Below are 24,206 nucleotides of genomic sequence, written 5' to 3' on the forward strand. Positions count from 1 at the left end.
TTGCTAAAGAGTGACGACCGAATTGAAATCGCAACTTCGGTCATCACAGTGAACGTAGATCAGCGAGCTGGCAAGCCGTAGGTTTAGTCTGGAACAGAAAGTATTCGAAATTCAAAATGGCCAGGTGTTACCATGGTCTCGTAGAGTGTTGTCGTTGAACTTTATTTAATTTCAGTGAAGATATTATTGTGTTTAATAATGGCTGATATTATATACCAAAGTCTTGACATATCAAACCTCCCGGACGACATCAGGGATAAACTAGCGGAGTTGGATTTAGAATTGTCTGAAGGTAAGTCTACTAAGTCTGTTTTATTGTTAATCGATAATTCATTATTTCATTCGAATTTTATTATTTTGGGATATAGCTTTAAGTTTTATACTGTTTTATTTTGGCGTTTAGCTTACGACGTTTCTTGTGATTTAAACAAGTTTACTAATAGGTATTTATGTGGCCAATGACAGCTGATGTGTTTGTCTAACAGAGCTTGCTCTAAACAAACTTATATTAAAATCCTTACAATTTTATCATCCAGATCACAGATAGTTTTATACACATACATTGATTGTATTATAGCAATATAGAGATAATAATTCTGTCAACCATAAACTATTACATATCAACTCATTAATATTTTTTTTTTAATTGTTTGAAATAATATACATATCTGCCAATTAACTTAGTAACTCCTAATTAACGTCTGATAGAGTTATAATGAAAAATAAATATTATAATTCTAATATGATTGTGCCATTATATTTTCTGTATAGTTTGAATTTTATGGCAAAGTTTGTGTACTAGAAGAAATAGTAATAAGTTATTTAATACAAAGATATTGTATAAAGGCAAATATTATGAGAAAATGTCACTCTTTAATGATTTTAGTGCCTTTGTAATAATGCTAGTTAAAGTCACAGTAAATGCCATTAAAATAATTTACAACAAAAATATAAATTTAAGATCTTCATTCTAGCTTCTAGTACTATTGTTATACTGTTTTAATTGGTACTTCAGCAGACTTTACCAAAAAGGGTTGTCACAAAATCTATAGCAACTTAAAGTGTAAAAGGAATTTAATTGAATTTGAATTTAAAAAAAAAACTTATTTTATTATTAAGTCAGTATATTATTTATATATAAGAAAATATCTTTATTAACCTAAGTTTATGTGGTATAATAAGGTGTATTGCGAATCCTTTTGTTGTGCATGTAGCTTTTGCGAATAATTACAGACAGTTATATTGGTCCATGGCATAGTGAAAACCTAAATTGTTGTTTTTAAACATTTGCTATTAAATTGGTCTGAGTTTTATAATTATTACAAGAAGGAATTATAATACAGCGCAAATGAAGTAGTAAAAAAAACTTCTCTGTCGTTTCTGCATGTACTGTAGGGTCGAGTCTGCTAAAAAACCTGTCAATAACTTACACTGTATTGTAATCTCAAGTAATGGAATTATTACAAATATGAGAATTTAGGGACCTCTTAAGAAATAATTTTAATCAGAGCCTATAGAAGACATTTTGATCACTAAATCACTCTTTGATGAGATTTATTGCGCGCGTCGCGACACTCGTTTAGGGCGGCAGTCATATTGTTGTCTTCGGTCATCTGTCTTCTTAATTTGTCATACCATCGAAGTGGCGCCCTAGAAAGTCGAATGAAAAGTGATGCTCCTAGTCTTGGTGTCCTATCGCGGTCGGTGCCCAAACCGTCACCTTAAGTTTCGCTGATGGAGGTCAAAAAAAAAACATTTAATCACATAGGTAACATAATGTACACTTATGACTTGTCAGTAAAGAAATACATACTAATGCTTCTAATTTTACATTTACTGCCAGTTCTCAAATCAAGGGCGTCGAACGCGAGAGAAGAACTGGCAATAAACTCTCCGCCACTCTTTTTAATCGCCATTTTTTTGTTTTACAAAATGTTTGTAAGGAGCTGCAACCATTCCACCATGTCCGATGTGACATTTTAAGTAATTAATAATAATAACATAAACTAGTCGTTACATAAAAAGACAAGTCTGTCGAGGGAGGCAAAAAATTTGCTTATCTATTCATCAAGGATATTTATCCCGGTATATATAAATATACTAGTAACCACGTTATATATTTAATTCTCTTAGTAATGAATACCAGGCCATTCGATACAAATGAGAAGAATTGTTATTCAATACTTTAAGTGCGTTTTGGAGTCAGTTATATTTTTTATTAATCATCTAAGAATTATTGCGTTTTAAGAGCTGTCGCGAATGTAATTTTGTTATCTGTTTATTCATCTTGTACATAAAAAGTATGTTAAATATAAATTGAAGTATTATCAAGTAAAATCATTTCTATGAGAACAATTCGCTACAAGTCCGAAGCATTTGACTTCTCGATCATTCAAATCGGTCCACTGTCGGAAGAGCTATAATCGTGTATGTTACCACAGAACTGACACGTGCAGAAACTCTTTCGAGTATTTTTGAACAAGTATAAAAATAAAATTCATTATTTGCGAAAGTTTCTTTATAAACTTAATGTTTAAAAAGGTGCTAACAATAATTCAATACGACAAGTAGGAGTATTTAATTTTGGACAAATTGCTCTTGACATTTGATTAGAAAAAAATTCAAAAGTCTGTATCAAAATATTTGGTAAATAACAGCTAGCCACATCAGATTTGGTAACAATTTTAGCAATGACATCCCTTCCCTGACCTGTTAGTTAACGATAAATGTGTTGCGGAGATATATTGTAGCCACGAATGAAATAAGTAATTGCTGAACCCGAACCTTGGCGACTATATTATGTTAACTGGTTAAATAAATATTTATATATATATATATATATATATATATATATATATATATTATATATTATATATATATATATATATATTATATATTATATATATATATATATATATATATATATATATTCAGCAATAATCGTTTACCGATACCATTCAGCATACGTACACTGAGTGAAAACAAAGCTTTATACAACTTTATTATATATCCGGATTTCACAAAACATTTTCGACATCTGTTGTTTTATTAGTTATTTATTTCTGACTTCGCTTTCCATACAAATATAATTGTAATAGTACATTATTTAGAAAAATAATTTCGATACTACGTAAGTCGGTGTGAAATAAGTTCTGACATTTCAGAAATAGCAATTGAAAAGACAAATACAGCATAGTAGTTAGGGAGGTAGCTAAATGGCGTAATTCAACGGCGCCGTCGAGACCTATCAAAATCCAAAGATGAAATAATTTCGAAAAGAAAAGCTCGTGTTGTAAAAACCATTTTAGCGGTGGGTTTGACGTGTACGGTTTTTAAAAAATGTTAAAAAAAACAGTTACTTGGGCATTCCCGAGCGCGTCAGATTCACTTTTTTTTGTAAAATGTTCGCGGCTTATATTATGCCGCAACGCGTTTTTCGGAAGACGAAATGGCTCCTCCACACTTCCGGTCATACGGAAACCGGCAGATTTTGTATTTAAAGTAAGCTTTAGATTATATTCTTCAAAATAAAAAAATCGCGCTCGAGAATGCCGGATTAACGTTTTTTTTACAAGTTCGCGACCCTATAACTCGGCGGCGTCAAGTACTTATCGTCAGGTTAGTTACATTTAGTCCTAAAACACTAAAATCAACCCCCAATATCTTAATCTGACGCGCTCGAGTATTTCAGACTATCGATTTTTTTTTACTAATCTGATCGTCTATTCTAGGCGCGCGTCACTACATATAGAGCTTAGTACTTTACAACGTTGTTCTTTTAGGTCTAAGGTATCTCTCATATCTTAAACTGTTACGCTCGAGTATTACCGAAAATTATTAATAATCGCCAATAAATAAATTAATATTTGCCTCCCTAACTATAGTGTAATTAAGACCGTAAAGTCGTAGATCATATCTCACGAGACGGCTTATTAATACAATTATAATATGTTTCACCTGATAAATATGTTGCTCAAGTGGTTGTTCTGAAATAAATAGTAAGCACGTAGTTCTGTAAATATATTTTTGTATTTACTCCCCTGGCGTGTTAAAATATTTTGCCTCATACGTCGAGCGTTGGAATACTGATTATTATTGATAGTACAGGGCTTCTGCCACTTTACAGAAATGCTACTGCTAATTGACAATTGACTTTAGGAGCAGTATGATTACTTGAATTCGTGGCATTAGCTATCTACAATCAGATTTACATATTTTTAGCACTTATTATTAGCATTCCCGGACAGCATGTGAAATAAGTTCATTGGATTACAATGTAGCTTTTTTGAGTTGTCCCGTGACTGAGAATTAAGACTAACATTCAAATCATTTCATAACAAGTCATTTTAGCCTAGCCTAATTTATAATTAAGAATATTTAACATAAGGATGTAGAAGTGTCCAATAGCACTATTTACTCTCAAATAAGCCCATATTGCTAACAAACATATATTATTATTATATTACCTTTACTAGCTGATCCAGCAAACGCCGTTTTGCCACGTCATTATATCATTTATGGTTATTGTGCCTCACTCGACATAGATAGGTATAGTGTGTCGCGGACTTTTTTGTAGATATTTATAAGATCTACAATTACTTAGAACATTTTATGGTTCTATCTTTAATAGTTTAGGCAGGGTACGCAAAATAAGTAACTTTTTTGGTTGATTTTTTACACCTTGTGTCCGAAAAACCCTAATATCTTACGGAACCCTATTTTTGTTCAAAATTAAATATAGCCTATATTACTCGTGGATAATGTAGCTTTCGAATGATGAAAGAATTTTTAAAATCGGTCCAGTAGTTTATGAGCCTATTCATTACAATCAAACAAACAAACAAACAAACAAACAAAGTTTTCCTCTTTATAATATTAGTGTAGATAACCTATTAATTTGTTGTCATGTATTTAAAGTCTATGTGGACAAATTTTGGCTAATTAAGTCTTATCCGCCCTTTTTGCCCATAAAGCATTTACGGTTTTCAGCTTGTGGCATTTAGTATTTGTTTTTCATCGCTTCGCTTTTAGTAGCCGCAATAGCCATGCTGCATTTTTAATTTGTATTCCTAAGGTCGAGATTATGTTATGTTGTGACGATTGATTACAAATAGCGACTGCCTCATTTAAATTTGTATTTTACAAGTCTGCACCGATTTGCATACTTGTAAAATATCTACGCTAAGTATAGATACTGAAGAAGAGATGAGCGTAGACGCTCTGTAGCGTGGAGGTATCTTTACTACTGTCTTATTTTTGTGGCTGGTAGTCATCTGGTGGTCATCATTTGTTACTTCTCGTATTATAAAGATAAAAGCGGCAGAATTTTGTTTGTACGATTGAGAGCGCTAATCTCGAGAACTACGGATTGAAATAAAAAAAATGTGTTAAAGAGTCCAATAAGCGAAGAAGGATGAGCTACTGATTGACGCCGGGAATCAAAAAGAAAATATTTATTTTTCGCTTCTATATTACATTATTCCAAACATTTTCATCTATAACGTTTTTTGCTTGCGATCAACTGTAAAATTTTCAAGATATTAAAATGTTTTATTCTTGAACTGAGGGCAAACGGGCAGAAGGTTCATCTGATGTTAAGTCATAAATGATAGCGCCGCGCCACCCATGGACTGAGGGCTCGTGAGTGCGTTGGCGGCCTTTTAAGGATTGGTACGTCCTTTTCTCTCGTCCCTTTCTTCAACTTAGGGTTGAAATATTTCGTAAATACTTCAGTGGGTACAAAGTGGGTACAAAAAGTGGTTCCACATAATGTTGGTGCACGGCAAAAATAGCCTTAAAGAACGCTCATTTGTGGAACGACGGACATCGAGGTGATATGGGTGGAATTTCGTATTCTGCCTCAACGTCCTAATATTAAAGATTGTGTCGATCCCAGTTCGAGACCCCACGTTGCAGAGTTTCGACTCCAGACATCAGTTTGTGGCGGTACAGCTCTTCAACTGCCCGAGAAAGCACGAAGACCTGTAAAGTCAGTGTTAAGAGTGTCCTCAGTGCGGATAATCCGCATAGCACTGAATGTGGCTAAATCGCTAATCGCTAATCGCCTAGTGGCCCTCTAAATATTCCAGGAGCTAGCCGTTTATAATGGTTTCCATTATTTTGGGGATCGAAGAAGTTATGGCTTTTCGATGAAAGTCGCCGGGTCAGAGCGTTGGCCTTTTTAGGGATTGGGTGTATTGAAGCGAATTTACAGAAGATTTTTATGGAATTTAAATGGTTGATTGAAGATTAAACTATGTTTATTTCATTGCATCCTACATGATCTCAGTGGACCCCTTTTGCTATTACATCAATATAGGTTAATGTTCAATTAGAACAGGCGACATCAAATGGCGTCGACAAAGATGTGTTTTACTTTTAACAGTTCCGGAGTAAAAGGAATTTATTAATACACAGTACATATTAAATTCATACTTTACCTTATATAAATTTGCATACAATTTGCTTAAAAACGTATGTTGTAGATTTAATTTTAATTCATTTGTCTCAAACACGGTTATAATAATATTATTTTTTTATCGCATCATTATTATTAATATTTAAATCCTTTTTTATCAAATGCCATTAAGTTTTTATTTGATTCGTTCTTATATAAAACTAGCAAACTCGGCGAACTCCGTTTCGCCACCAGATGGCTTCGTTTTATGTAACATTTCGTTTGGTGATCCCGCTTTTCTGTTGAAATTTTTCCGTGCGTTCAAACTGTGCGAAAAAATCGGTTCGTGCGTTCTGGAGTTATAGCGTCAGGAAGGAAAACCCGACTTATTTTTATATTGATGATACAGCATAGTGTGTATCCTATTTTAAATCACAATATAAATATTAAAAAAAATTTTTTATAAAATACGGATAACGTACGAATTTCGAAAACTGACCGGATAAATCCATCTATCCATCAATATTTGTTGAAATCGCTTTCACAATATTAGCTTTTGTTTTTGCGCAATATATAACGTAGAAATGGTAGAGTTCATTTGATTAAAGCGGAATGAGTAATAAATATCATACATATTTCCCTTTAATTCCCCGAACGTGTACAAAGTGGTTTAGTAATTATGAATTCTGTTTAATTCTGTACTCGTATCATTTATATATGTATATATAAGTGTACATTAAAGCGGGTAATAATATTATTTCCAATATGTGAAGCGTCTCGTAGTCTTAAGAGACAGTTAATGAACTACATCCTTTTTCTTCCTTTTTTAACATGTGTTCTGTGTGACTCCTCATTGCTCTCTGAGTATTTAAGGAAGATATAAATAATAATTTGTTTTATAAAAACTTCTACTTCAAACTAATCGTACACCTATGGCAATTGTTTTTATCTCAATTTCTACTAACAGCTCTGGAATGTAAAACAATTTTGTTTTTCTTACAATTTAATTAACTGTGCTTTCGCTCCTTATTCATATTATTGTGTGGTTTGACCGATATCGTGTGGCGAATGCAATCCAATGCTTGACGACTGTCAATATTATACGTTATTATTATACTAAATAGTCGCTTTGCATTACATTTTACATAATTGATTAAATAAGTATAATACAATACTATAGTATTATTTCACGACTTTAAGACAACTACAAACTTATAGTCATTATTTTGTGGTTTTTATTGGTGTTGTTAAAACAAGGTCGGCAACTCGTCCTATTAAAGTTAAAATATTTAATGCTAATTGCTAACTGGATTATCTGAATAAAGGTGTGAATTTTGAATTTATAATTTCCAAAAAAAAAACTTCGTATTAATTATATAAATTACTTTATGTACTCTACTTGCAGGGGACATCACACAAAAAGGATATGAGAAGAAACGCTCTCGTCTTTTGGCACCATACATCGCCCAACAACAACAATCGCAAGGTAAATTATTAAAGTATTTAATGCAATTTTGTACCGCTAATCTGTTGCCTGAACTAATCATTAAGTTCATCTAATGACCCGCGAGTACTGGCTTTACTTTTAAATTTTATGCCGTTTAAAATTAAATTGGTGACGTTAGGTGTTAGACTCGAATCTCCAGTAATTACAATTCCAAGGTCGCAACGAAATCGTTGTTGGGGTCAAGTGTCAATTGGTCGACGTCGATGGATGCTGGACATTGGCGAATCTATCGGCATGCACTCTTCGCTCGCTCCGATTTTCAAACTAGGGTCAAATGAAGTCGCCATCGTGAATCTGTACGGAAAGATAATTTGTATATAGAATACAGGTCATACCAATTGCAATGTAATTATTTTTGAATCTTTGGAAGTGTACTGCCGTTATTTTTAAACCGATCCAATGTTATAACACAAGCCATGTCCAGTGTCAATCGATTTTTTTATTTATGTTAACATGTATTTCAGTATATTAAGCATTCTTATATTAAATTAGTTAGCTGGTGACCACCCACGCACGACAACCACACTTTATCACCATCGTTCCCATCATGATGTAATAGCACGTAAATACAACTGAATATCTAAGCACGAATAAAAACCAGCTTTGTGCTTGCGGTTCTACGTTGTATACAATCAGTTAATATAAAAACCTTGGCCTAAAGCGACTCGTGATAAGCCGCTGCACATAGGCATGCGAACTGCGAATCCCCTCTTCCCTTTGTGTCTAATGCATGATCAAGAGTTTCCTTTACGCCTAGGCCATTTTAACAGAATGAAACAAACATCATTAATTAGGAATATCTTATAAAAAAATTTTTTTACATTAATCATCCTACTTAATAATCCTACGTTTATTTAGCTGATTTCGCCATAAATAAGGCATTAGGGACTAAATAATATAGGGCCATGTTGCTTTTATAACATTACTTTAATATTAACAAGGAATTTATATCTATCCCATAGGTAGGTACATCAATTATCTTATTCTGAAATTACCGAAGAGTTTATATTCACTTTGTAATTTTTTTATGTATTTGGAAGATAGAAGAATATCAGACATTCATAAGTCACTAAAAAGAAACTCGAACAATTCAAATAAATTTCGTTTGTGGATAAATTTATCACTCTCGTATTGAAATAAATGTTTCGCGTGAAATAATTAACGTAATAATTTGTTTTGGTTCATTTTGAATCAATAAGTGGAACTGAGTTGCGGTTAACAATGAAATATTATGTTCGTTACCGCTACTGGTAGCGAAGTACCTTTAGATCACTCTTGCTCATCGTTTCGGAACGATACGCTCATCGAGTTTTTTAATATTAACTATCATTACGCACACTTCAGTCGTATTTAGACCTCTGTGCAACTTATCGGGACATCTTTACCTAGTTGATTATAGTTTATTTATATTTCAAATAGATATACTTTATATTCCAAAAAATATACTTGATGTCATAAAATTTGTATGTTTATACGCATTTCAGTCAGTTTTACGCATAAATAAATGCGTTTAAAGATATTAGGTATGAAGTTCCCGATCTATTACTTATGAAACGATCACGAATCTCCTATATTAATGTAAAAAACGTTGCATGGTGTCTTTGCAATTTCCACTTTATCGTTTTGTTCAACTTACGTGATATAGTTACGTTACTGATATATTATCTATTATTTAACAATTAAAAGCTTCTTTAACATAAATTAGTAAATTAACTATAATGTAGCATCACAATATACATTTTAGTATTTTTTAAATGTACGTGTCGATTATATTCTGTGCTCTGTAAAGGATACAAGACACAACACAATTCTAGGTAGGTATTGATCGCTTTGCTCATCCAAACGGTGGAGGGTTTTGCCGAATGTTTTCGGGCCTGCATTGCGTCACCTGATAACGTCCTCACCGGTCCTTATCAAAACTAGAGTTTATTGAACTTGCCTGATAACCCATTAGGTGCTAAAAGGTGTACAATTAGGATAATAAAACAAAAACTACATGTATTAACTGAATAAAGTTATTCAATATTCATTTAGTTTTATATACCTTTTATTTATTTGGAAACTTAAGCCTTTCCAAATCTATTTTTAATTCACGTTGATAAATACTTAATTTGTTAATCATAGATTTGTTTCTGTATATAGCGAAATAAGACTTATTTATAATTTTCCCCATACTAATGCTGAAGTTTTCTTCTTGATTATTTGTCAGGTTGAATGGGGTGAAATTAGTATTATTAAATATTTAGTATAATACATCTACCAAAGTAAAAGTCTACGTTAGTACGTTATGTTATTGGTGAGGTAGAGATATAAAACTATTATGTAGAATAAGTAGCTAGATCATAAGTTTAAGTTTTAATTTTTTACTTATGATTTTTGTCGACAATTGACCCGAAAAACTAATCTGCAAATGGTAATATGATATGTTGGTCGGGATAGGTGTTTATGCAGAATGTTACACAGCAGGGGTGATGCCGCCTCGAGGACAGCGTGGCGAGAGCGGTTCGGGTCGACAACACACAAGAAATCGTCGAACGCACCGCCGCGTCACACACAATGAGAAGAGATACCATTCAGGTATCCTAGGGAAATATCTAACCTGTAGCCACCACCACAAATGAACACAACAAACGTTAATCATATGTAATTGACGAATACGGTCCATTTAATTAAATATGGCCTTGCAAAGTAGACATTTATTGCTTTCGAATGTATTTAACTGACACGTTTAAAAATAACGAGACAACAGCTAAAACAAAAGAGAGTCGGTACAAGCCCCGGATATTAAGATAGTCTCGGAAGTCTGCAGGTCCTAGACAAAGGATCATAGCCGCCCTGCGTCAGCTACTTGCCATGACGTGACGTTTTAATTACTTCAGCCATATTCTTGCAAAATAGATAATATACGCGCTATTAATATTTGATGTTCGTTATGGAAAATATTACAGCATACTATATAGATGAGGTTGTTAGTGGAAATATAAAGTTATTTTTTTAGTGCATTGCCGCTAGCTAGAAAGGTACATAATTCGTTTTATATTATAGATATTGCGTGTCAACAATGTTTTAAAAAATATTTTCCTAGTACGCCTCAAGCGGTCAGCGCGTCTATAAAAAGAAACTCGTGTATCAAAATCGGCATTCAAAGTGCTCAGTTATATCATGAATTATTCAGCTGTTTATTATTTCTTTTTTATATCAATGCATTGTCCGTACCATTAGTACATGTTTTCATTGAAATTTTTATAATGATAATTGACTGATGTTTTTAGAAAATTTGGAATTGTACTGTAATAATTTGTAATTTAGTTACATATCAAGTTAGTTTCATATATTTTATACACATTAAACTTTCATTCACTGAACCATAATTCTAAATAGCAGATGTTTTTCTAACAATACATAAAATATATTATATTTTTTTATTAATATTCTATAATTTTATTAATATATTATATAAATATATATACAATATATGAATATAATATTTACTAATATTTTGTAATGTTTTGAAACTATAATCGTGTGTCCGAGATACCGCACTTCCACTTATATTCACTATATTGCAGACTTAATAATAAAAATTACCATATGCGTATATTAAAAAACGATACAGTATATCACAGGCAGTGGACTAAAAAATCACATGGCGATATACTAGTCGACACTGTTTCACAACGTCATACGATTGTTACATCTAGAGAATATTTCTATACGCTTCATAGAATTCCTCTTCTAACAGCTGTAGGTAGAGTAAAATTTTGTTTGAGAATAACTTGTTGCAGCACAGTTCAGTGAACAATGTCAGCTTAATGGCTAAGGCATTTGCGATGTATCTTAGATACACAAATTGGTTCGTAAAGCTGGTAATCTACTTAACTATAATCTAATGTTTAATAAAACAGATAAAAATAGGAGAAAAGAGGAAACAAATATTCGATTCGACAATACAGGCGGCAAAGCACTATTATTGGTAATAAGTTTAATTAAAATAATCATGATTTTTTTGTTATAGCTTTAATCTTTAATATTTACTGTTTCAAGATTTTTAGATGTTGCCAGAATGACTTAGTTCTTGGGCGCACCGGAATTCAGTTTTGTTTAAATGTTTTCTTTTTATCTTTGTCCCATTTTTGAACCGTTTCACAGAATTATAGTTCGGAAACCATAGAATAAATTACATCTGAATACAAATGGAGAAAGAGCCTGATGTCGTATTTATCATGTTTTTTAACTCTACTAAAGCTCGAAAATTTAAGTTTATTAAAAATTAAAACTGCGATTGTTGCGCGAAAGTATAACATGACACGGAAATATAAGGAACAAAATTGTAATATTTATAATAGATTTTTAGAATTTTCTGAACGTATAAAATTTTAAATTTGTATTTTAGTGCCAATATCTAGAGCGAAAATATATAATTCGAAAAATGACAAACACTGTACACATTGAAGAGACGGTGCCTTATTAAATCACACAAGCTATCGTGAATCACAATTGAAGTGTTCAGTAGCGTATGTTGACCTCACAATCGCACGTAAATGCTTTAAATTGAAACTAGAGTTAAAGCTGGTTTATGACTGAATATTACTAACGAAGTATTAGGTATGAAATGTAGAGCTTTTTTAAAAGCAATAATATTTTTTCTCACATAAAGTAATTATATCATATAAACCTATGTATAATCTTATAGTCGGAGTCATTCATTATCTCCAATATCAGGCAATTAAGTGACACGGGACACTAATATATGTCATACAAGTCACAGTGTAAAAATCAACTCATTGAATGCTTAAACAATTAAAGAAATTTAAGTAATATAAATGAAACACTTTGCACATCATTTCACTTCATGCGCAGTTTCTTTTAATTAACTAATGGGCAAATAAATAGAAGCGATGGGTTCGGCCGACTACTCCGGTTTCAAACCTGTAGTACGTTATTCTCCACCACTTATGCGGGTCATACACCGTGAAGATATGCTTTATGAAGTCAATAATCAAGGCTATCCACAAATACAAATTAAATTCCCGACTCTCTGTAGATAACTGTCTTTTTCACATATTGAAAACATTATCTTATTATTAGTATTTATACGTTAAACATTTAAGTATAAAAGATACAGTTATTGATCATGGAGTTGATAAACATTATCTTGAATGTGTGTATAATCCTAATGTCACTGGGTCGAGTTACAAACACCTGACAAACAAAACTGCTGTCGTAGGTTTATAAATGCAAGGAAAAACAAAAGCAACTACTTTGTTAAGATTCACACTTGTGAATGCCTCCTATTGTTTGCACAGACTGAATATTTAGCGAAGCTACCTAGCCTTAAACCGCATTTCTCTGCCATAATAATGCAGTTTTAATTAATATTGTAACGCGTATTTCTACAGGTGAATAGTTCATTCCACCTATTTGCGGTCAACTGTGTAAACCGTTTTACTGTTAAAACAATGCGGGTTACTCTAACAGCAAATTGCTTTTAGACTTTGTATTTAAAATTCGACCGGTTATATTCCCTTTTGACCTTAAAGTTGCGCCGATAGCACACCTGAACCTGTCCGATTAGTCATAGCGTTTTTTGTTATAATAGTGAAACTAGCTTGAAGTTTTGTAAGCGAAGTATTTAACGTGCGTAAACATTACTAGGTAATTACAACTGATTAATATCTTTATAATAGTATTGATCAACAAGTTAGATGAGCACGGCACTGTTCTCTGTAATTGCATTGAAGCAGCCATGTGATTGATAGTGTTTGTAGGTATGTTGTTACAGTAAAGTTGAGAAATGGAGCGCGTTACAACACGCGAGCTTATTGTGGATGTTAAAATAATTTCTACTACATACTTGTCTAATTTCCACTATAGTAACCTGTAAAGTTCGTGCACCGGCTGTTTCCTTTGTATCCAACGCGGAAGTGCCTTAACCACACGTGTTCAATAGGCACCTGTGCTTTTATATATTGTACATGTGTAATATTTTATTGAATGTTCTGGTAATTTATTAAAAATCGTATTAAGCAATCTAGGTCACTGCCTTGATCGAAAACGGACCTGTACTTCCACTTTGTACGCAAATATTTGGAAGATAATTTCATACACTCGAATATACATTTATTAAAATACATTTTACATACACATTGGTGGCTACACGACTGTTAGATATTTCTCAATGATTTTCGATTGAATCACGTAGTTGCGTTCAGCTGTTTCATTTACTTACATTTTTTTTGGCCTGTCTTTCTCGTATTCTTAATCATTGTAGCATGTCGTTAGATTTCTACTTAGCGAGGTCGACAAAGGGCTAAATTATATTGTGGTCTGGTTCAATTTTATGTTTTTAAGAGTCATGCTGGTATGTAAGTATGTAGTACTTTACTAGAACACACGCTTTTGATGCTTTTGAAGTTGTTTGGTAGACTTAACTTTGTAGTGTAGGTAAGCATTTAAGATTTTAGAAGCTTTGTAGAGATGTCTTTACGGGGTTTCTGGCTCCACTTGTTAAGAGTTGCATTTCTAGACTATATATTTTAAGCGTTGAAAGCTTACTACGTACATCATAACTGTACTATTTAAAAGAAATAATTATTTATTGTTTAAAAATACATGAGATAAGGAATAAACGTTTTGTTTTTAAATATTTATTATTACTTAAAAGAGATTATTATGTGACGATACTATTTTACTCTATGATCTTTTAAATTTACCTAATCATGGTTAATGTTTGGCTAAAAAAAGAACGGAATGTGATGGATTCTGCATTTTACGATTGTTATGAATATCGAATTGATAGCAATTACCTCAAAGTAACCTTAATATATGCAAACATAGCATTTTAATTTCTAATGAACCGTGATGTTAAATACATTATTGATAAGATATTTTATATGTAAAGAAAAGAACAAAATTAACTTGCGAATGTGTCGAGTCAAATAAACTTGTTAAATACATTTTTACTGGAACAAGGTAAAGATAAAAATGTTTACTTAAACCACTTTTAGTTTAAATAAAACTCCAAGTTATAGTTATGATCATCAAAAACAATTAATTCTAGGCCTATATAATATCCACATTGTTGTATGTGGATGTACACCAGTATTTTTATGGGTGCTGTCTGCACAAGGGCTCCTTTGTGGATCCCGATGCCCGATGTCTTGAAACATTCTTAGCTGAAACTCTATGTCATTGACTTTAATGTATATTGAAAATCTTAATTGGAATTCTTCGTATTGTATTTCGTCTTATAGTTAAAAACGCGCGCGTCTTATAGTTAAAAACCGTTTGTGTTTTAACGTTTAGAAACAAAACTTCTGGTTTGTTGCAACGATTTCTAAAAAGTTATACTATGCAGTATTGTAATTCATTTTAAACTCGTGGCGCTTTTTTATTTTCAAATTGGTGAGCTGTGTTGATCTCGTAATACGTACGTTCAACCCCTAGCTGTTCTCTAATGGCCTTTCTTTTTATGTGCGAAAATTCCAAAACCCGTACCGTAAATATAAATATCGTCTGAAAAACAGAATGGTTTAGACTTTAAACCTAGTCATCGAGCATGTGTGCAGGATTTATTCGGAAAATAATTAAACAAAGGAGCTCTAAGGCCAAAAACGTAACGATTATCTAGTTGATAAAAGGGCCTGGGACTAGTACTAAACAGGCTACTTTTAATTAATTTGCGATATTTGTTTTAAAATAAGTGTTGTTTGATGATTAATACCGAGAGTTTTTTGCGCCGGCTTTTTCTCTCGACCTCTGTCTTCTATGCCGATGAGTAGGGATACCTACAGATTCAAATTTAATGACGTGGAATAAGTGATACCTGTATCTTATGTTCCATAATAAACATTTTTTTTTAACACCTATAACAGGTTGTAGCGCGTGGATAGATGAAAAGTTAGTATTTAAAATACGAATCGACCCTGTATCACTTTTTATGACGTTAATATAGACCCAAGGGAATATGCGTCGTAATGTGATAAGCCTCATCCGTTGTCGCAGGTATCGAGTTGGCCTCGTCTCCACTTTCATTATATTATATATAGCATCAATGATTATTTACTGAATGAACTTCTATGAATGATATTGCCTAGTAGTTATTAGAATATTAACAAATGTATTGTATTATAATGTAATATTTGTGCCCGTATAAGGTGAAGAGGGACTAAAATTCGTACAATATACATTGAGCTATCTTGCTAGATGTAGGTAGGAATGCTTTTATGTTCATCCTCGATGCAATTACAATGTACAAGAGAGTTGTCTGTTTATCTTGTTTACTTTCGCTGGTCATTTTTTTCCCTCTGCTGTAACACCGATTTACGATTACTATATTTTTTTTAACGTCTAAAACTTTATAATTTTCAATAGTACATATTTAGTATTTTCAATACGGATACAATAAATGTGTTTTATCTCAAAGCTAGCTTGTTAATTTTCCATGTATAGGTAAAAATATTGTATTAGATTACGTTTATGAATATTTTATAAAAGTTCGATGTACATTTTTATTATTTCTTGAATAACAAAACTACGAATCAGTTCAAGGAAGTTTTCCTCATATTTTTCATTCATTAAGCAATTTCCAGGCATATAATTTACGAACTGTTTTTGTTCTTTGAGGCCTATTCGTTTAGATTGTACTAACCTTGTTAACTGTTGAGTCAGAATTATAAATAATATTTAAAAAAATCCATATGATATATAATTTAATAACAAAAAAATAAATGTAGATAAGTTTAATGCGAATTAAGTGATCCTATCGTAAATAGGTACGTGAATCATGACGCGGTCATTGTTTTGCTTTATAACCTTCTAAGACTAGCTTCTTTTATTTAATTAAATTATTCCAAGGTCTTTGAAGAATTGTTTAATATCAGTTGCGCTGTTTGCGACATACTTGATGGTACGAAAACTCAATATTGAAAGCGAGATCCCTGAGTCACATGTAAGCATTTCACCATTATATTTGTTGAAGAAATGAAGAATAATAAATAACAATCAATAACCAAGTCCATAATTTAAACCATAGTTTTAACCACACCCTAAAAGAGCAATCCATATCAGTAATTTGCCTATGACTTCGATCCGCATTGATAAGATAAAACCGATATACATATGATGCTTTCTACGAAATAAATGAATACTTACATTGATTATTTGAGTAATTTATATGTGACTTTCATTTTTACAAATTCATAACAATTTAGTTAGTTTGCTAAACAGTCATAGTTATTATGACTGTTCAGCAAACGCTTGCTTGTTCCGTTTGATTATAATTGGACTGTTGTCTACGCTAGCGTGCTGCATCTCAGTTCAACACTCGATAATTGATAATGTTAATACGTCCGTTTGTCTAATTCCAATTGACGCACAGTTTCGTAACGATGTGTCAATATCAGGGAAATTGTTGAACTACATTCTAACCTAAGATGGTTCATCTATAGATTTTATAAGTAATTGCGATGAGAAACATGCCCAAAAAAAATAGAGCGATGGTAAAATTTATCTTGATGGTTTAACTATCATTTTTACCCCATCCAGACGAAATATTGTGGATTTTCTGATATTTTATCATTGTACAATTTATTGGAGCGTATAAATTTAATAGAAGCTGAAATTTAGTTAAAAGACTGCAATTTTATCAACACTACCAAGGGCGGTCATAATCTGATATAAAGTATACTTTATATATAATACATTATTTTATTAAAATGGACAGAGCCTGTTGGACTGATACAAATATTTGTTCTACTATTGAAAAGTTACATTATCAAGGGTTCTTAATAACCCCCCTATCTCTAGTTAAAGGATTTTGGCAGATGAGTTCCTCAGTCACTTTACCCTAATAGTAACAGATTAACGCACGGTCACCTTTCTTTTCAATACAAATTTCAATTGCTGTGTTATATTATAATGTATTTAACAATAATATGATTTGAAAGTAATACTTCGGGGTTACCATAATCTTCAAGCTTTACTTTTAATTTTGATACACAGTAAATTACACCTTAAAGCAAAGCAATAAAGTTGCTATTTATAAATACTAGATGATGTTCTACTATTATTTATTTTTGTTAAATCACTTAGTCACCTTAAAACTCGATAACGCTGTAGTCTGGGCAAAACCGATAAATGCATTTCAGTACATTAGCCTGACAGGAGTTTTAGACGGTTTGAAGGGCCCTTGGATTTACGGTTGCTTCTAGAACCTTCCGTTGTCTAAACACCTATAAAACTTTTTTTGCGGGTATTTGCAATCAGCCCTAAGGCTGTGAGCGAATCTGTTCTGTTGTGCTGTCATGTGGGGTGGCTTCCTATTGGAAGCATCTACTCATCTTCTGCCTAGAGCTACTGCCTGCCTTTTAGTTCTAGAATATGGAGACGTTTTAGTCGTCTCACATACTGTTTTATGGTGAGTTAGCGAGGAAGTTCGTTCGGGTGACAGATTTACCGCTCTTTGTATTTAGCTGCCAGTCCCACTTATAAATCTTTAAAAATAAAAAGATTGGTAATAAAATTGATATCCAGCTATTTTATAATTATATTTTTATAACAGTTAATAAATTCAGTTACTTATAATTATAATATCAAGATTATGTAGCATGTTGCGCTAGTATTTAAGACACAAGTTAAATAAAACATGTGTTCCTTTACAGACGTTGGTAGATATAATTACATATTACTAGCGGCCTATCCCGGCTTCGCACGTCTGGACATTTATTATCTAAAATATTCCCGTATAATATATCCTACTCAGGGGTATTGTAGATTATCAACGGTGAAATAATTTTTTAAATCCGTCTTATAGTTTCAGTTAATTTGGTAGTTCTTGATAAACATACCAAAATAAAAACCTTTCCTCTTAATGATATTAAGTTCGTCTATAATTTAAAGGTTTACATAATGTTAACAAAATAAATAAATTACCTTTCGCTTAAGGCCTTACTACAGTAACGATGATTCATTTTTACTTAATATTAACCTACATTAAATCAAGACCACGACGGTCGAAAATACTTGTAAGATTTCGGTGTCTTAATGAATCAAATGCCTCAATGTTTATTTTACGTCTTCAGCGTAACTTCGCGTGAATCTACAGCCCATGCAATCTTAAAAGTTTGTCCTCAGTTTCCACAAGAAAATCTTGTGTCTGTTTCAGATGCATTAGCAAATAGCGTTTGCGAAGCCACTTTGAAGACAGTTTTATGGTTTGTGTCACTTTTTCTTTGACAAATGTTTCCTTAAATGTAATTGACATTTGATGTGTAAAGCTGTCATTTTTTAAAGTTGTCATTTTTTAAAATTAGAATACGTTCGTAATTTTTGAAGTCTGTGGACGTGGGTTCGTTTTGTGACACGTGTAGCCTATTGTTTAAATTTTTGAAGTGTTTGCATTACTCGCACAATGAAAAGATGTCTTACTTTCATGTTGTTCACAAATTATTAAGTGCTGTCGATTTATTTTTATTCATTAATTTTGTGTTAAGTGTTTACGATTAAAGTCTTTGTAGCATATAGAAGACTACAATAAAAGGCGGTTTAACAAAAAAAATAGTCATTTATTATTTGTTTTCATTGATACAGTGTGGTTGTTTTTTATTTTAAAAGAATTATCAAAAAATTATGTTTAATTTATGAACAAAATGCATAAATTCTAAAGCCCTAAACAGATTATAAATTGTTTTAAACTATTTAATTAAATAGTTTTTTTTCGTAAATCAAAAATCGCGGTTAACCCAAAAAGGCAAATGAACCTTATAAAAATGGCGCCAGTTGACATGATTCCAAATTCGAAATTAGTATTTGCATCATCTGCATGAATCGCGCGTGTGTAAACATGTTCGGTGATTTGTTTGTGGCGATGCAGTGCGACCGTGCGCCGCTCTCCGTTCGCCGCCAGGGAGGACCAACAGACGTCTTACGCGGAACGAGAGCCGCTACCACTCCGGTGAGTCATTCTATAAAGAAGCACTGCCCATAGGAGTGTTGGTCATGTTCGTGTGATGTCATTATTGGTTTCCTTTTGGGTCAGTTGATACTGTTACTGTCTGTCTTGATTATTCTTCATTTCATTTACTCGATATATTTTACATCTAAAGTCTTAACAGGTTGCTTTAATTAATGTGTGAATGTGCTTTTCTTAACCGCTGCTAATCGACTATTCATGCATCAGTATTTATTTATTCAACAACATTACTCAGAATTTAATAACACTTGTTTTTACACGCATGGGTTAATATAAATCTTAAATTAATTTTAAGTATTGGTCTTGATTAATAAAAATTTGCGTTTTTAATAAGAATTTTTTTCAGTAAGTAAATAAATTTAATAGTGTCTTATTAAACTAAATCCTTCTATCAAAGTACTAAGTACCTTATTCCAGGCAGTGAGATTTACTTGAATAATAAATAAGGTTACAGTAAGCGATCACATTATTAGAGTGAAAAAGATATGTAAAATTTTAATTAAGGTCTAATTAATTTATCTATCCTGAGTTAAATGATGGGTTCATTGAATTCAGGATAGATAGATCAACGTATATAGAATTAAATTCTTTAAACAAATTGTCAATTTGCTCTAATGATCTTTGGTAAGAGCCTTGTAAATATAGATTTAGAAATGAAAACTCATTATCAAATTAGTTATTGCTTTTTCATTACATAAAAAATAAATCAGTCTATCTTCAAGTTTTTACATACAGTTTCGTCCCTTTCTGTCAAATTATTTTTACGCTTTAGTGAAAAGAGACAGTTGAGTTCTAATCAGGAGTACAGAGGCTATTAGTAGATTTTATAAATAGAAGTTATACTATATTAATTGAAATACCTGAACTTCAAAATAGTAGTAACATGAATATCCTAGAGCCATTGTTGCATATTTTATTTATGTGTATACTATAAAAATAATAATCCCGCATGACGAGTTTTCTTATGAGTCACGTATATCAAGCACCTTCAGTAACACAATGTATTTGATAGTTTTGTCAAGTATTCGTATATGTTGTCGATGCGACAATACCGCACGAGTTCAGATTTACCCAATATTTTATATAATACCTTATTATAAGGCTTTACCAACCCACATCTAGTTTAAATGCAGTATACATGACGTGTATACAAATTTCTTATTCTAAGATAAGGTCCGGGAATAGGCCTCTTCCAACTTTTTCCACCGTATTTTATCTTTTGCTCTCATTTCCATGTCCTTTTGACCCCTTTTTGACCATTTGTAAAACGCTACGTGCCACGTCTCAATTCGAAATCACCGAACATTTCATATATTATACGAATAAAGATTGAACTATGTACGTTCGTTCTTACGTCTAGTACTGATAATGGAGAATAGCTAATATTTATTATATAAAAACGCTACATTTTAAATTTGTATCGATTTCGAAATAAAATTATTACTTAAATTTATAGGAAACTATTCATTTTGCAAAAAACAATGAATAATGTATAAAGTACTGTAGATGTTATTTGTTTGACTTGTTCTTTGAATATTTATGTAGGTAGGTACTTGTCTAATATCGTGACAGAGAATTGCAAAGCCTGTTTTCTGCAAGTTATCTCGGCGCGACCTCAATCCAAAATTTATACTCACAATTAATTAACTTCAAAATTAATGCATTACCATATTTCCTTATAATAAAAAATCTTGGAACTTCTCGTTATAATAGACTAGTTTGCAGAATTTTTCTTTGCAATAAAATATTTTTGCTATAATTGAAATCTTCAAAGTGTGAACTGGGAAGCCAGCTCGATCGTTATGTCAATACTAGGAAAGCCAGACAATAAGTCTGTCATACATTCCACCCTGTTATTTTATTTCAATTTCAAATAGAAAATACCTTAAAATCTATCTATCCCAAGTCGTATATTGTTTGTAGGCGTCAGTTCACGTCCTCCCTGGCGTACATCTAATTAGGTATTTAAGACAATAGTCCATTGTTTAATTATAAAATTCTTTCCATATCTTGCTCTCTTGATTATCGCTCTATTTGGAACATTACATATTTTATACTATTCTAGCTGACCCGGCAAATGTTGTTTTGCATGTATATTATTTCTAGGAAACATTTTTTTTTCGTTTAATAAAAATAACTGTGTACTATAATAAAAAATAGGGGTTTAAACTAGAGGGGTGAAATTTCAAGGTTGTATGGATTTAACATAAAAAAATAAAAACAAAAAGTTATGTCCAAAAAATAAAAATTTAGGTGTGGACCATCCTTAACATTTAGGGGGATGAAAAGTAGATGTTGCCCTATTCTCAGACCTACTGAATATGCATAAAAAGTTTAATAAGAATTGGTGGAGCCTTTTTGGAGTATAGGAACGAACATTGTGACATGAGAATTTTATATATTAGATTAGATTTGGATGCTAATATTTCCATATAAACCTATCCGGTTGAACCTGAGTTGACTATTACCTATAGTGAGTACAGGTAACCTGATTCCGGCTGCGCTAAATAGGTACGGGGAAAATGTCGCCTTGTTTAACCCCAACTCACTATGTTACTAAAAGCTAACAGCCTGTAATGCTGATTTCCGTATCAAAGAACTAAAACACGTGAAGGAATATTACAAGAGGTGAATAGGAAAAGATTTTTTTCCTTTTTAAACCTACGTTTACTTAATGTTCAGCTTATAATTACGAGTAGTATTTTTTAAAAGAGACTTACGTTCCGTAGAGAACTTTGAGTATCGTTCTACCTTTATTTCGTATTATGGCTAGGTTATAAACTAGTTGGTCGTACGAGTTGATAGGTCCACTCAATACTCTATCGGAATACCCAGAGGCTAACCTCTCATGCATTTTATATCTAATTGTGCGATTTCTCGACGTACCCTGAACGTTCAACCACCCAAAGCTCAATCATTCCATTCCATTTCAAACTGTTCAAGGGTTTATTCCTCATGTCAATCCTCAATATATATTCCTCAAGTCTCAATGTAGGAAACATTGAGGATCGTTAATAAATATTTCTTGTACTTTCCATTGTTTAAACGTCTCTAAACCAAATCGTAACCGAGTATTTTTCGCTATATTACAAAAGTTCTGTCAAAACGAATAATGATTTCAAATTAACAAAGCTATAAATAAATACTAGATGATTAAATGTACGCTTGCAGCAATGTGTACTGTGACATCTATAGCCAATTTCCTTACCATTTCATAATGCAATGAAAGGGAATGTTAATTTAGGTTCGAAGCAGAATTTATAGACCTGTTTGTTTTTGTCTTGCACAAATTCGTAACGAATACGACTACTATGCTCGGGAAAATTCCATTTTGCTAGCTCATATTTAAGTATATTCTAGTTAACTCCTACTAATTTATATTTGCGTATACATTAAATTTAATAATATAAATATACTCTTAGTGTATAAATAAATTAATACATAAACATTCAAATGCATACAAAAATATTATATTCTATAATCTATTCATTAATTATCATTATACTCGATGCCGCGATTCCAATTAGTTCTCTAAACTGTTTATGTCTCGGCGTTTGTAAGCCCGCAAGCTATTATTGAAAGTAAATTTGTGTGTTTTGATTGCGGGATATTGTATGAATTTAGCACTTAACCTGGATCTTCGTGTGGGAGATTCTAGCACAGCTATTTTCATCACAACAGACTAGGTTGGCTACGAAATTGTTTTTACTCACTAATCAAATACCATTGGAAAGTTTAGTTAGTTATTCTTTATCTCTCCTTACGTATTATTAGATATCGGTCTATACACTTGGGACATACAGCCATATATTTTTAAGGTTTCACGGATGTCTTCCCAAACCCGTTTCCATTGGTTACTTCCAACTGTTTAATAATAAACTCTTACTTTCATTATTAGCCTTTACCTATGTCGCGGCATATATTTTCGTATGCTACATATCAAATATTAGTATTGAGACGTTAATTCAACGGCATGAGGCAAACACCTGCGTTCCAACTACTACAATTTTCTTCTTCGATTAGATTATAGACATAGGTATTGAGCCTGCTATGACCTACAAACGTAATCAATGTTCTGACAGGAATGAAAACTAGGAAAACATTATAGATTCATTAAAAAAGTCGCAGTGCGGCTTCACAGAATGTTCATCAATTCGTACTTATTTCAATAATAGAGGTCCTCCATGCAATAATCTAGCCCTGCATCGTTTATTATGAACCCGATACTCGTTAACCGCAAACAACGGAACGTAATAACACCTGTTTATTCGCTGACAGTTTATTTACGTTATGTCATGTGAACATATATAGCAGATCATGCACAAAGTTTA

The 24,206-nt window shown here is 32.2% G+C and overlaps 1 protein-coding gene across 6 annotated transcripts in view; it reads left to right on the forward strand.

Annotated features, from left to right (window-relative positions):
- The window catches only part of LOC125062295 (disco-interacting protein 2), a 42,954-nt gene continuing 18,748 nt past the window's right edge, over positions 1-24,206 (forward strand). The window contains exons 1-3 of one of the 6 annotated variants that reach the window (XM_047668103.1): positions 1-292; positions 7,803-7,883; positions 10,344-10,481. In XM_047668103.1, the coding sequence (XP_047524059.1) occupies positions 199-292; positions 7,803-7,883; positions 10,344-10,481 (313 nt within the window). In that variant the 5' untranslated portion in view covers positions 1-198. Of the gene's footprint in view, positions 293-7,802; positions 7,884-10,343; positions 10,482-19,776; positions 19,858-19,917; positions 19,937-24,206 lie in introns of those variants that run through there. The other 5 variants (XM_047668104.1, XM_047668105.1, XM_047668106.1 and 2 more) reach the window with 5 other exon arrangements.

Source organism: Pieris napi, chromosome Z (assembly GCF_905475465.1).
Source record: "Pieris napi chromosome Z, ilPieNapi1.2, whole genome shotgun sequence".
NCBI lineage: Eukaryota > Metazoa > Arthropoda > Insecta > Lepidoptera > Pieridae > Pieris > Pieris napi.